The 14,470-nt window shown below is 37.8% G+C and overlaps 1 protein-coding gene across 18 annotated transcripts in view; it reads right to left on the bottom strand.

Annotated features, from left to right (window-relative positions):
* Positions 1-862: 862 nt before the first annotated feature.
* The window catches only part of SEC31A (SEC31 homolog A, COPII coat complex component), a 64,345-nt gene continuing 50,737 nt past the window's right edge, over positions 863-14,470 (bottom strand). For 10 of the 18 annotated variants that reach the window (XM_060147926.1, XM_060147929.1, XM_060147938.1 and 7 more), the window contains 5 exons: positions 10,254-10,312; positions 8,500-8,763; positions 5,439-5,558; positions 2,936-3,007; positions 863-1,452 (listed from right to left, as the gene is read on the bottom strand). In XM_060147926.1, coding sequence (XP_060003909.1) covers positions 1,273-1,452; positions 2,936-3,007; positions 5,439-5,558; positions 8,500-8,763; positions 10,254-10,312 — 695 coding nt within the window. In that variant the 3' untranslated portion in view covers positions 863-1,272. Of the gene's footprint in view, positions 1,453-2,935; positions 3,008-5,438; positions 5,559-8,499; positions 8,764-10,253; positions 10,313-11,811; positions 11,851-14,470 lie in introns of all 18 variants that reach the window. The other 8 variants (XM_060147922.1, XM_060147927.1, XM_060147930.1 and 5 more) reach the window with 1 other exon arrangement.

Here is a 14,470-nt window from a genome sequence, read left to right as displayed (position 1 = left end):
CTGCAGCTCGTGGGCTGTAGAGCACAGGCTCAGTAGTTGTGGTGCACGGGCTTAGGTGCTCCGCAGCATGTGGGGTCTTCGCGGACCATGGCGCAAACCTGTGTCCCCTGCAACGGCAGGCGGATTCTTAACCCCTGTGCCACCAGGGAAGTCCCTATTTTTATTTTTAAAAGAGGTGTTTTATTTGGTGAGCAGGGAATCCCAGCAAAGGAAATTAAGAGGGTCTTGTAAACTATGTCACTTAGGCTGCAAAATGCCTGATGAACTACACTTAGTCCTTGAAACAGCACCTGTCTTCACAGCAGTCATACTTTTTATCTTCTAGTTTTCCAACTCACTTAGGTAAAGTTGCTTAAACAATGAAAATTATTAGTATCTAATTCTCCTCAAGATTCTATGGGGACCATTATCTTTTGTTTACCACACTGTTCTTAAGACAGATTACAATAAAATCATTTGATGAAAATACCGTCTGAAAATATGTCGATTCAGGAGGCTGACAGAAGTTAAAGCTTTCTTTCTGAACTTAAACCTCAGAGAAATAGGTAACTTTAAAAAAATGGATGAATAGATTTCTAAATATAAAATGGAGACAATTCAATCTTAAAACTCAAACAGAATACTGAAAACATTTATTAATAGAAAAAAGTTCAATGCATCCTACAGAATGAAAATGCTCAATCTTTTCCTATAGATACTTAAAACTAGTGAGCCCACTTTTCATTAATATTTGCTAAAATCTATGTAGCAGCCTGTAGATTTAGTTATTTGTTCAGGACCAAAGTGAAGCCAAAGCCACAAAAAACAGAGATTAAACTAAACTGTGAGTAGCTGTTTAAAAAAAAGACTACGTACACATAAATAGGATTACACACTTTAATCTGATTGACATGGAGGAAGTAGGGAGGACGTGAAAGAAATTTAGTTTCAGCTCTGCTTTACACATAACCAAAGGCTCCTTTTCCAAAAAGTAAACCTGAGGTTTCAAAAACCATATTTTATCAGAATACTTCAGGAAAGCATACTATGTGTAATCCAGGAAATACATTATTTGCAGAATAGGAAAATCATCACAGGCAATAAAAGATTAAAACAAAAGAAAGCACCAGGGCTTTGAGCAGGTCTAAGGTGAGTATATCTGCAGAAACAATGTAAATGTTCTTGACTGGCTGCTATGGAAACATGCTAATGAGGACTGGTCCACATCTTATCATTTTTTAAAACATGTTTCTTTGGAAAAATGGCAATAGTGGCTGAGAGTGAAGCCATCCTTTAGACACCCAGCTTATTGGCCTGGGTGAGAACAACTTTGAGAACTGGCATAAAAGCAGAGGTCTCACTGAAGTTGCTGGTGCTAACTATGTGGGTATGGATGGTCAATCCTTCTGAGTAGTTTCGAGTCTCAATGCTCCTTGCGATGTTGTGTAAACCATTGATGATTGTTGGTGAAAGCTGAAATAAAGGTGGAATTGAGAGAGAGAATTAAATTAAGGAAGAATTTTCCATGAGACCCTCTATAAACATTAAACCCTGATATTTAAGAGGAGCTTGAAATAAACATTATTAAAAAAATGTATAAACTGGTGAGCATTTCCAGAAAGCTTCTCGGACCAAACAACACTTAAGTTATAAAATGGAACCATGACAAAATGATTTATGTAAGGAATTATTTACGAATTATACATGTATGACAAGCCAGGTATTTCCTTACAGAAAAGCCAGATTTCCTTCCCCAAGTTGAAATGTTAATGTCTCTCTCCACTTAAGAGTTTTAATTCTTATTATTTTAGATAACTTAACTACTTTAAATAACTAAATTATTTTAGATACTGTCTCACACCTTTTAAAATTTTTCCTATGTACATGAAGGAGTTTAAAGATTCTTAATCATGACATCTCGAAGTAGGGGCCCAATTTACTCTAAAACCTTGTGGACAATAGAAACCTTGCACTTCTGGTCCACTGCCATTAGGAGGGCAACAATCCTCACCATGTACTCAATTTGCCAGTTCTTAACTGCTTTTCATAATCCTGTCATCTCTTAAAATCATAAGACCTCTAGTTTTTTTTTCCCCCCATGTCATTACTTGGCATACATGTCCATACTTTTCAGAGAAGACTTTATTTTGGATCAGTCCATGGGCCACGCCACTTCCACTGTTATATCAACTTTCTCTGGTTTGGCTCTCATGAGATAAATGGTTATTTTTAGCTGATGGCATTGATATGGGGAATGGAGAAGAGAAATGCTAAAATGCATAAATGTGAAAGGTCTCGATTCTTTTTTTCTCTCCTAGTGCTTTTATTAATAAAACAAAACAATTCTAGAAAGGAATGCAGAGGTTGGGAGGGACAAGAGAACAGAACACACAGGGCATTTACTCCTTACTGCCAACCATCTTCATAGTTATACACATTGATCTGCTCAATTTGTGGTTACCTTTGGCTTTGCCTTTGTGTAATAGCTATTCTAAAAGAAAAGGTTCAGAGTCTTAGACTATGAGAGAGATTACAGATTTGGTCTCTGGAAAACAGAGTAGCTGCCCACTCTCTGATTTCTTAATTCAAGGGACATATAAAAATGAATAGAAGGCCAGTTACCGTAGGACCAGTACAGGCCAGTTTGTATATCTGCCCTTTGTTATAAAAAAAGGCTAAAAATTCTCTCTCCCTCTTAAACTCTCTCTCTCTCTCTCTCTCTCTCTCACACACACACACACACACACACACACACACACACACACACAGCCCTATCCCCTTATCCCCAGTGACTGAAATGTAAGATTTAGACAGAGAAAAGCCCATTCTATGAACTGTCACGATCATTTTGTCCACACGCGTACTATATTACATGCAAGTGCTGATGAGACACTTATTTTACTAGCAACCAGGAATAAATGATTATCATAAATCCTTCTTTTCCCCACAAACTTACTGTCTGTTCCCTAAGTTTATCATATAGAAATTCCAAACGTTTGCTGGCATCATCTAGCTTCCTCTTGGTTTGCTGCAGGAGAGAAAAAACAGGTATGTTATGTATGAACAATAACTTTTATCCCAAGAACTTGCCTTATCTCATTTCACTAAACCTTACAGTCATGATGTTGGAGAGCTTCATTTTATAAAGAAATGGAGATAGCTAAGACCGATGAACTTGGACAGATTATTAGAACAGAGATCAGTAATCTATTAAGGCAGGGAGGGCAAGAAACTGAGACCCTTCCTCCTAGTATGCAAAATGGAGCACTGGCTGGATTCCACGGGGACTGCAACTCACTTGAGGTGTGTGAGTGTCCATCTACACTATATCCACAAGCTACAGGAAGGGCCATCTGGAGGCAGCAATGGGTCAGTGTACTACAGAAAAGAAGGTCTAACAGTTACTGTAAATTAAATAAAATGAACATTATGGGAGCTAGAAGGCAAACATACAGGTGAACTGTGGAATCTCAAAAGTACTACTTATACACTCAGTCACATTTGGTACATTTAATCCTGTCTTATTCTGGGCCTTTAAAACACCAAAAAAAGGAGAAAATTATCTTTTGCTGACTTAAGATTATTAAGAGGGAAGTGTTAAAATGAGTTCTTAAATTAAGGAGTCCTCCTACCCTCATCCTAGTACTGTAAGTGTAGTGAGAGAAAACTACCCTAAACATAAAGGTTTAAAATTATACTGTGATTAACTTAATATCTACATTATGCAACAGCCTTAAAAGTGACACTGCTTTTCAATATTTATTGAGGGACTACTACGTGCCATGCTGGGACAGTGTTGTGTCTCATGGATCTCATATTCTATTGGGTGGGAAAAAGATACTAAATAAACAATATATTGTATGTCAGATGGTGATGTGTGCCATGAAGAAAAGTTAACAGGGTAAGGGGGTCAGCAGTGTTGGCAGTATGACGTGGTAAGAAAGTCCTGATGGCTAATGGGACATCTGAGCAGACACCAGGAACAAGTGAGCAAGAGCTCTGCAGTTCTGTGAGGAAGAATTCCAGGCAGAAGGAGCAACAGGTACAAAGTCTCTGACGCTGACACATTCTTGGTATGTTTGAGGAGGGCATGTCAGTGTGTCTGAAGAGGAGTGCAGAAGAGGTGAAGCCATCGAGGATAACCTTACAAACTAAGTTGTGCTGCAAAATTACTTTGTGCTGTTTGGACATAACTGAAGTGGAAATAAGAATAAAGTCATACTATAAAAATGATTTCAAGTATTGATTAAAATGGACTTCTGTGGAGGGTTCAAAGTTAATCCCACCTAGCTACCAGCAGGAGTCCTGGGCAGTATTTGAACTGCCTCCCCAACTAGTGACAGGAACAGTTTGTCTTTCTCTTCTGCCCAGGGGTCCTGGGTAACCAGAAGGGAGGTGATATGGTGACCCAGAGGAGGTGAAGCTCAACAAAAATTTATTAAGCTAGGCCATGTACGAGGTGTCCTCCCAACCTCTGTTTACGTTAACTCATGCCTGAAGGAAGACTGGAGTTTTCCCACATTTTTATTATGATTCCTCCATTTTGTATGATGAGGACCTCTCTGCCTAGGAGACACTGTACACTTACCTGTTTAACAGCTTCACCTGTTCTCTGTTCCTAGCTTCGTCCTTCCATCACTCCCAGAATGCCAGGCGCTAAGGTTTATGTTAACTTTCCCCTGCCTCTGCTTTCCTGACACTTTCAGTGCAGGGAATTGCTTTCCAAAAGACTAGCAGAAGGCTGTACATATTACTACTCAATGTTTGATGAAACAACAAATTCTAGAAGCTGTTTTTCAAGCAGACAACTGGCCAGTGACTAAATAAACATATTCAATGTTTGTTGGCAGAAAGTGACATTTCACCTAAAACAAAACTGGCTTTGTGGAATTTTTGTTGTTTTCAATACAGTCATCCTCTAATAAACTGAGTAAAATCAGCTACTTTGACTATGAATATGACTCCAATATCTAAAGCACTTAACTATTTTTAAGGTCATTGCAAAGTTAAAGACTTGTCTATCTACTTTTAAAAGCTTTGATGTAAGCTCAGAAAGAACCCCCAAATCTGAGTTTCACCATTCTGTTGTATTTTTGTGCTACGCATAAGGTTTGCCGATGAGACTCAGTGCAGCATAGTGGTTGAAAGCATGAATTATGGAGCCAGACTAGGTTCGAATGCTGGCTCTGCCTTAATTATTATGTAAATGCTTTTTGCCTTAATTTCCTCCTCTGTTAATAAATATGACAAACCTACCTACCATGAGGTTGTTTTAAGGATTAAAGTTATATGTAAAAAGCAGTTGAATGTGTTTTTATATGTACAGCAAACTATATATAAGTGCTAGCTTTACAATTTTTGCATAAACTTTCAAAATACATCTTGTAAGACTTTAAGCAATCATTATAGAAGCGCTCCATAAGGGATTCTTTTAATTAAGCAAAATAAAAAATACATACAGGATCTGTGGCTGAAGAGAGGCAGCGCTGAATAAGATCCTCAAATGTGGTCTTTAGAATGAGGTGTTCATCTGGAATAGGTTTCTTGGTAATTTTTTCTGTTGGCAAAGACTGCACATGCTGGAATAAATAATACCATAAAATGACTAGAAATGACCAGAAGCTACCTATACACAAAGCCCTGAATATGTGATAAAGAGAAACCAACAAGCTTGTAGATAGGCTATTCAAAATCAAATGAAAAATTAACATGTGAAATCACTTGGGATAAGCAAACATAAAAATCAGATATTCAGTAGAAGATACAGGTACTCCTTCTACAGCTTCTATTTTCAAAAATAGGATTGGATATAAAGTATTTGATTAATTATGGAACATATGTTGATCACTATTTTATATAACTGATAGGAAGGAGACCTGTGCCAGTAGGAAATAAAAAGAAGAAGGCAATTACAAAGTTGGCTGGTTGGGGTGGGTGCTTGCTTTGCTTGTTGGCTCATTTTTTTTTTTTTGCTGTACGCGGGCCTCTCACTGTTGTGGCCTCTCCCGTTGCGGAGCACAGGCTCTGGACACGCAGGCTCAGCAGCCATGGCTCACGGGCCCAGCCGCTCCGTGGCATGTGGGATCTTCCCAGACCGGGACATGAACCAGTGTCCCCTGCATCGGCAGGCGGACCCTCAACCACTGCGCCACCAGGGAAGCCCTTTTTTTTTTTTAAAAGTATTTTATGGTAACATTTTTTTTTTGTTGTTAGTTTCTGCTTTATAACAAAATGAATCAGTTATACATATACATATGTTCCCATATCTCTTCCCTCTTGCGTCTCCCTCCCTCCCACCCTCCCTATCTCACCCCTCCAGGCAGTCACAAAGCACCGAGCTGATCTCTCTGTGCTATGCGGCTGCTTCCCACTAGCTATCTACCTTACGTTTGGTAGTGTATATATGTCCATGCCTCTCTCTCGCTTTGTCACAGCTTACCCTTCCCCCTCCCCATATCCTCAAGTCCATGCTCTAGTAGGTCTGTGTCTTTATTCCTGTCTTACCCCTAGGTTCCTCATGACATGTTTATCCTGACATTCTTCTATTCTTTGGTTTACCCTTGGAGGGTGTTAACTGGGCTATTATCAAACTGCAAGATTAAACCAAAGGTTAGGATAGAAGAGTCCATGATCTTACTGAATGTACAGATGGGAAAACAAAGAAGGAATGTATAAGTGTTTAAAGTTTTGACTGATTAGTTCATTCATAGAAAACATTAAGCAATTATGTATTAGGTATTGGCTAAGTATTGGTGAGCCAATACGGAAATGATCTCATCCCTCAGGGAGTTTACAGGGTGATGGAAGAGAGAGAGAGTTTTAAAATGTCATAAATGTATGTAAAATAGCAACTGTGGTTAAGTTAACATCACTGGAACCAAGAGACAATATAATTGGGATTTAACTGAGGGGAAGGCTCTTTAAGGAAGTTATATCAGAAGGATAAGTAGGAGTTAACCAGTTAAATGGGGAAGGAAATGCATTCCAGACAGAAGAACGTGTACACAGGAAGGATCATGATACAAGGGACTGAAAGGAGGTCACGGTAACTGGAGCAGAGAGAGACAGCAAGGAAGAGTATGAGCTGAGAGAATCCAGACAATGTGAAATATTTTGGTCTTTATCCTGCGAACAATGGGAAGCTGTAACGTTTTAAGCAATGAGGAGATGAGACCAGATAAGAGATGGGTGAAAGTAGATGCTGGCCGACCAACTAGAGGCTCCTGCACTGCTTGAGACTGGAGACGAAGGTAGCATGGACTAGACTGGAAATGTAGAGAAGGGATTTGAGAGAGATTTTTAAGTAATATAGCAAGATTTAGGGATAGCTCTGAAAAACAGGTTAAAGGAAGAAGAATATAAAGATGATGCCCAGGTTTTTGGCTGGATTAAATAGGAAGGATTATGATGCCATTAATTCAAACAGGACACACCAAAAGACGACTAGGTTTGGAAGGAAGACTATGAATTAGATTCTGGATATGTTAAGTGTGAGGTGCCTCAGAGACATCTAAATGGACAGGAAGGTGGATATTATGGCCTGGCTGAACACACACATCCATGAAGCTCTCCCTTTCAATGGCAACTGAGGTTCTGGTCAGATGAGTATAGCATGAGCACCCAGGTCTAAACAAAAGTGAATGGCTTCACAAACACCACAGACTTGTAATTATAAAAATTAACAGTGCATCTTTATAATTTTATATATTCTTGTGGAAAGAAGAAGGTCCTCCCACCTCCATCAAAACACTTGGTTTTATAATGCAACTGTTAATGTTTAGAAGTTCCTTAGGCAGAAATCTCTTAAGAGCAAAACATACTCTTGTGGTAGAGATATAATCTTTACAAATTTGACTTTAGAGAGTCAAAGACAATAACAGACAGAAGAGCTAGTTTTATAATTGGGCAGGATTTATTTCATCTTATGTTGAACTGTGACCCAACCTCTTTACTTTTCATGAACAGATCAAAATGTTTATCTTTGTATGTCTAAGTCAGTTATATGGAAATATGGTAGACTTTTCATCATCTAGAGCCTTGCCAACTAGCTGTTTGTATGTGAAAAGCAACCACAAATTTATATCTCCATCTAAAGATATGGCTCTCTTATTAGCTCTTACACATACACAAGAAAATATATAACTCATTACATTTTTATTTTATATTTTAAAGGAAAAAACCTTTGGAAACAGCTTCTGCTTAGCAACCTTGGATGCAAATATGGATTCAACTGATCTTAAATTGCGGCTACTGATTAGATCAAATGAAATACTGTAATTGCCAAGTTACTGTTAACATATACTAGTAAATACATAAGCTCCTTCTGGAAAGTTTGTATGTGGCCTTGTCATTGAAAAATAATATACATACATGAACAATCTTAAAAAAAAGTTATTATTTTTAAGTTGCCTAAATTGAAATCAAATTGAGATAATAATAAAGGTATAACCATAAAAGTTAAAACATTAAGAAAACATACCGAAATAAAGCCATCTCCCACTTCCACAGATTTACTGTTACCTGCATGGTATTTCCAATAGGAGCTCCAGGGGCACCTTCAATATTGGGCTTTGAAAAAGACGGAGGCATGCCTGGTTGACTGAGGGGTTGCTGTATGCCATGGAAGGGCTGGCCACCTGGAAGGTGTGGCTGTGGGAATGAAGCTTGGCTTGATAGTGGTACTGGAGCTGAAGGTTGTTGCTGCAGCATCTGTGACTGGTGGTCACCCAAGGGGTTCATGATTGGTGATGTGATGGGAACAGGAGGCGTAAAGTTCTCAGGCATCTTTTAAAAGAAATAAAAGGCACCAAGAGTAAGGAAAAAAACGGTATGATGACAACATTTCCTCAGCTTTAAATAAGGGAGTTAGCCATTTGGAGCAACATGGATGGACCTAGAGATTATCACACTAAGTGAAGTAAGTCAGAAAGAGAAAGACAAATACCATATGGTATCACTTATATGTGGAATCTAAAATATGACACAGATGAACCTATCTATGAAACAGAAACAGAATCAGGGATAGAGAACAGACTGGTGGTTGCCAAGGGGGTTGGGGGAGAGTTGGAATGGGAGGGTGGGGTTAGCAAATGTAAGCTTTTATATATAGAATGGTTAAATAACAAGGTCCTACTGTACAGCACAGAGAACTATATTCTATATCCTATGATAAACCACATGGAAAAGAACATATTTAAAAAAGAATGTATATACACATACATGTATAACTGAATCACTTTGCTGTACAGCAGTAATTAACAACACTGTAAATCAACTATACTTCAATAAAAAAATTTAAAAAAATAAATAAGGGAGTTAGACTATTCCATGGTTAAAAAAATTTTTTTTAAATAACAGGAGAACACTTTTTAAAATGAAATTTTATGCAGAATTTTAGAGAAAAACATAAAAAGTAAAGCTAATCTGGCTAAGAGGGCTGGGAGCTCAAACCTGGACCTTTGTTTCCCCTTTACCTTCCACACTTATCCCATAATGGGCCAAAACCATGGTGTTTTTGAAAGAGGATGTCAAAGTCTGGAGAATTATATCTAGCCATACTGGGATCAGATATGCCAAATATGTGTTTGTTTAATGTGATCAGATGTAATACCTTTTTCCTAGATCATTAAGTGATACCTACTTAGTGATCAATCACACTCAAAGTAGTAGATTAAATTTCTGATTATCATTGATCTAATTTTGGGGGGGGGTTTGCTCATTTAGTATCTCCCAATTTTATATTCTGGCCTCTCATTACTATACTTGGGGGACAGAAATCACTAGGAGTAAAAAAAAAAAAAAAAGTCTTGGGGTAAAAGAAGAATCTTAAGTTATGCTCTAACAGCTCTCAACAGTTACTAACATCTAAATGATGCTCAACTACAAGGCTATTTCGTTTCATATTATATGTGATAGACAAAAATAGTCCAAAATATAATTACAAATTCATGATTACTGTTAGAACCCAAAACCAAAGTAACTCCTAAAAAAAAACCACTTGAGAAGCATGAAATTTTGTTTCCTACTCTTTGAAAAAGATGTGCTGGGAATTTACATCTTGTTTTTTAAAAAGGGTTTAATTCATATCACCATACTATTTTGTATTTTCTTTCCTTCCCTTCATGGATTAGAAGATGTAAGTTGAAATACACATATTAAGTATATCAGTCAGTCAGCTTTGCCTTTAAAGGAACAGTGAAGTGTGGTGTGCTTCAGGTGGCTACATGATTGACAGGACACCTGTAGGCAACTGAATAGACATCTTTTTCTAGTACCTTCTTCTTCTTGGGTACTCTGTTCAAAGCTGGAGGATCATTCCAACCATTCTGAGAACCTATAACAGATAATAGAAGGCATTTTCCTTTAGAATCCTGAAAAAAAGAAAACTAAACTGTATCTATCATATAATACCTTCAAACTTTACTTTCACCCTGAGATAACTGTCACAAAAGTTTTACCAGCTGAGCTGCTGGGATCACTATGTAGCCCTGGACTCTCAAACTCATTACCTCTAATAATCACAGGGCCTTGGCTTAGAAAGCAGCATATCTTGACATTATTTCCTTTTAAAGTGAAAGAGTTGTACTAAATTTAAGGATAGTGAAGTTTTTATGTCTATATTGGTATATAAGCTTCAAACAATTCTCTCCTAATAAAGAAAAAATAAATCACCTGAGTCTGCTAAAAAAAAAAAAGGCTTCTGATATATTGCACACACAAAAAAAGAAAAAAAGTAGCAATCTCCTATTTTCCCAGAGAGCAATTCAGCATACCCAAATCATCCACATGGTAGAAACACTGTTAAAAAAACAAACAGAGCCCAACTACGCAACACCAGTATGTTTTATCACCTTTGCATTAAGAACAACCTATAAAGTAGAAAAAGGCAGCAAATATCTGTGGTAAGATTTTTTTTTTTTAATACCACACACACAAAAAAAATTTCCAGGCTGGCAGTAAATATAAAATTAAACTACTGTCACCTTTAGGAAATTTCCTCCCCCCCCAAATCTCCCAAAACCTGTCATCTCAAAGTGAGAAATGAACATAGGTAGCAGAACTCATTAAGGTACTTAATGCCTATATCTTAAAAAAAATTTTTTTTAAACATCTTTATTAAATGCCTGTATCTTTAAAGAAAAAAGGAATAAAACATGCCAGAGATAGGATAATTACTAAATCAAAATATAATCATTTTACATCTTATTAGGTTTTGTGTATGTGTATATGTAAAAGCAAAACCTTCTTCTTCTTTCAATAAATTAAACATTCTTTCAGTATTATACTTTTGCTTGTTTTATTGATATCCACGATATTAAATCACAACAAAATTGCTTAGCAAACCAAAGAACATAATGTCATAGAAATTTTTTAAAAACAAGATCTTCTCCTAACCAGCATGCACTCATTTGCCTTGATTTTAAAAGTAGAATTAATTTTCTACAACGTGACTAGGAGACAGAGCACCAAATGAGCCTCAAAACACTCAAGAACTAATCACAAAATATTAAACCACATGATGCTATTTGCTTAACAAATTCTTAAAGTTCTCATTAAACACAGACTAATCATTCAAATCTCTCCCATCACCTTCTAATCTTTCTTATATCTAAGACAATCTTGGTATAGCCTTGTCTTTCAGTCTGTATAACAGACAACTTTTATGATTCAAGATCATTTGTGTCACTATGTTAATTCAATCAGTTCTAAGATTTGATCAGATTTAGGAATATTATCGGCTTTAAAGTTCACATGCATAATTGTGAATATCCACTCATTAATTAGAGTCAGTGATTCAAAGATTTCCAAAGATATATTTTGTAACTAATTCACCTTCCAACATAGATGCCTGGTCTTGCATAGACTGATTTTCTGTAGACAAAATGTAAAAGTGACTTAAACAGTATTATCATCAAAGACATTCTAAACTCTACTCACTTTTTTTTGAATTTCTGAATTTTATTTTATTTTTTATATAGCAGTTTCTTATTAGCTATCCATTTTATACATATTAGTGTATATATGTCAACCCCAATCTCCCAATTCATCCCACCACCACCACCCCCTACCCCACCACTTTCCCCCACTTGGTGTCCATACGTTCGTTCTCTACATCTGTGTCTCTATTTCTGCCCTGCAAACTGTAAACTCTACTCATTTTATAATTGTTTCTCCTCCCTCCATCAACCCCAAGAAAGAACTAATTTTATAAGGGAATAAAACTAACTTTTTAATCAAGTCACGTGAAATGGTTTCTATCTAATTAAGAGAGTAATCAGTTTGTGGGCAAAGCTAATTCATTTAAATGTGTCAGATCCAATCAACTCTTAAACACTATTTTTTTCTCTCACTGTGCCAGCTGTCTCTTTTAAGAGAAAATTTTGTTCCTTCCTATTTAAAACAACATTATTTCCCTAATTGTTTGCACAGATGACTTTTCTACTATTTGATCAATGAAGCTCAGTAATATCATGGTGCAGGGAGGGCTGAGAGCACTTCCTAACATATTATAACTGTGTCCATTTTAGTATTTTTTAAAGCTGTGAATCCAAATCAGGTGAAGATCTTGTAAAAATGCAGATTCTAATTCACTAGGTATAGCGTAGGGCCTGAGATTCTATTGCTTCAGCCAGCTCCCAGGTAATGCCAATGCTGCTGGTCCAAATCCTCTTTAAGTAGTAGGGTTTTAAAGAGAAATGGGAGGATTTCTACATTGTCGTGCGGACTTCAACACTACATTGATAAAGATAATAAGCATGTTAGACAATCTTAACAAGGAGGTGCTACTTTATTGCTGGATTTGGGAGGCCCCAAGGATCTGCATTCTGAAGGAACTAATTTCTGGGGTCACACCATGAGTATGAGCATAAATGGGAACAGGCCCAGTAAACATGTAACCATCCCATATGGTCTTTTCTATAAGAATATACAGATTTGCAGACTGTTTAGCACAAATCTTCCAGAAATCACTACTTCTCTTGAAAGAACTGAAGTCTCTGGCAGTGGACAAGAGGAAAGAAGGCTGAGAACTGATACAGCAATTCCAAAATTGTCGGATATTCAGGATTGGTCCAGGTCCAGCCTCCAATCAAAAGCATGCAGTGTAGATACATCATATGAACACACAACTTAGGGGAATTCAACTATCTTCACTTGGGGAGAGAGGAATCAAGAGAATGTAGCATTAACTAGTGGTTCAATTCAGTTTGAGCTCTACTCAAGAAGCACATGCCCCAGAGGAACTGTGAGGTGGGAGAACTAATCCCACAGTTTGAAATTTCACTGTATGGAGCTAAGGATAGATGTTGTTCATACAATATGGCTTCTAACCACAAGCAACTTCTTCATGAGGGCTTAACTGAAGAAAGGGGTGATCACGGATAACTGACTCTAAGTGATTTATTTTTGTCTTAAATGATGACTTTACAATTTAACTCCCCATGCAAGATATGACCTCATAGCACTACAGTTAATAAATCCCTGGGAGTCACTGTGTGTGCATTATGACAGAGGACAGACCTGATTTGCAACTACTGATGTACTCTCTAGCACCAGACTTCAGCTTCTGGGCTGAGGGGGACACTATACAGTGCATCCCCAAGATCTACATCTGCAGATGCAACCAACTGAGGATCAAAAACAATCAGGGGGCTTCCCTGGTGGTGCAGTGGTTGCGAGTCCGCCTGCCGATGCAGGGGACGCGGGTTCGTGCCCTGGTCCGGGAAGATCCCACATGCCACGGAGCAGCTGGATCCGTGAGCCATGGCCGCTGAGCCTGCGTGTCTGGAGCCTGTGCTCCGCAATGGGAGAGGCCACAACAGTGAGAAGCCCACGTACCGGGGGGGGGGGGGGGAACCATTCAGGGAGGAAAAAAATCCAAAAAGTTCCCAAAAGCAAAGCTTGAATTTGCTGCAAGCATTTACACTGTATTGGGTATTATTAGCAATCTAGACATAAAAGTATATGTGCGTAGGTTATATGCAAATACTACGCCACATTATATAAAGGACTTGAGCATCCTTGGATTTTGGTATTGGGGCGGGGCAGGGGGGAGTCGACGGTGTGAAAAACCTAAAAGTACTGGAGGTACCCTGGCCTTGATCAGTTTTTTCAGGGAGCAGTCTCAACAACATGCCTCCTCTCTAGCCCTATGAAACGTGGGAGCAGAAGGTGAGACCAGTTTTTCCTCTAACCTCTCATGGCAGTGATCTTAGCCTTGGATATTAAAGCCTGAGGGGGTATCCTGATTTCACCAACTATTAGCAGCACAAAAAAGTATGTGGAACAATTTCATATGACCCTTTGGTAGAATGACACCAAAGTTATAATGAAATCAAATTAAATTGAAAGTTACGAGTAAAACTGAATGAAATAAGAAACAAAAAGATTTTCAACAGGAACATATAGCCAGTTGGCTATACCTCATAACTTGAGGGTAGGCTGCCTGTTGAATTGAAAATAACGATTGTACAATAATCAAAGTTCCCACCAA

The sequence above is a fragment of the Lagenorhynchus albirostris genome, chromosome 4 (assembly GCF_949774975.1).
Source record: "Lagenorhynchus albirostris chromosome 4, mLagAlb1.1, whole genome shotgun sequence".
Classification (NCBI taxonomy): Eukaryota; Metazoa; Chordata; class Mammalia; order Artiodactyla; family Delphinidae; genus Lagenorhynchus; species Lagenorhynchus albirostris.
Note: the sequence above shows the minus strand (reverse complement) of the source record. Positions and strands in the feature narration are given on the sequence as shown.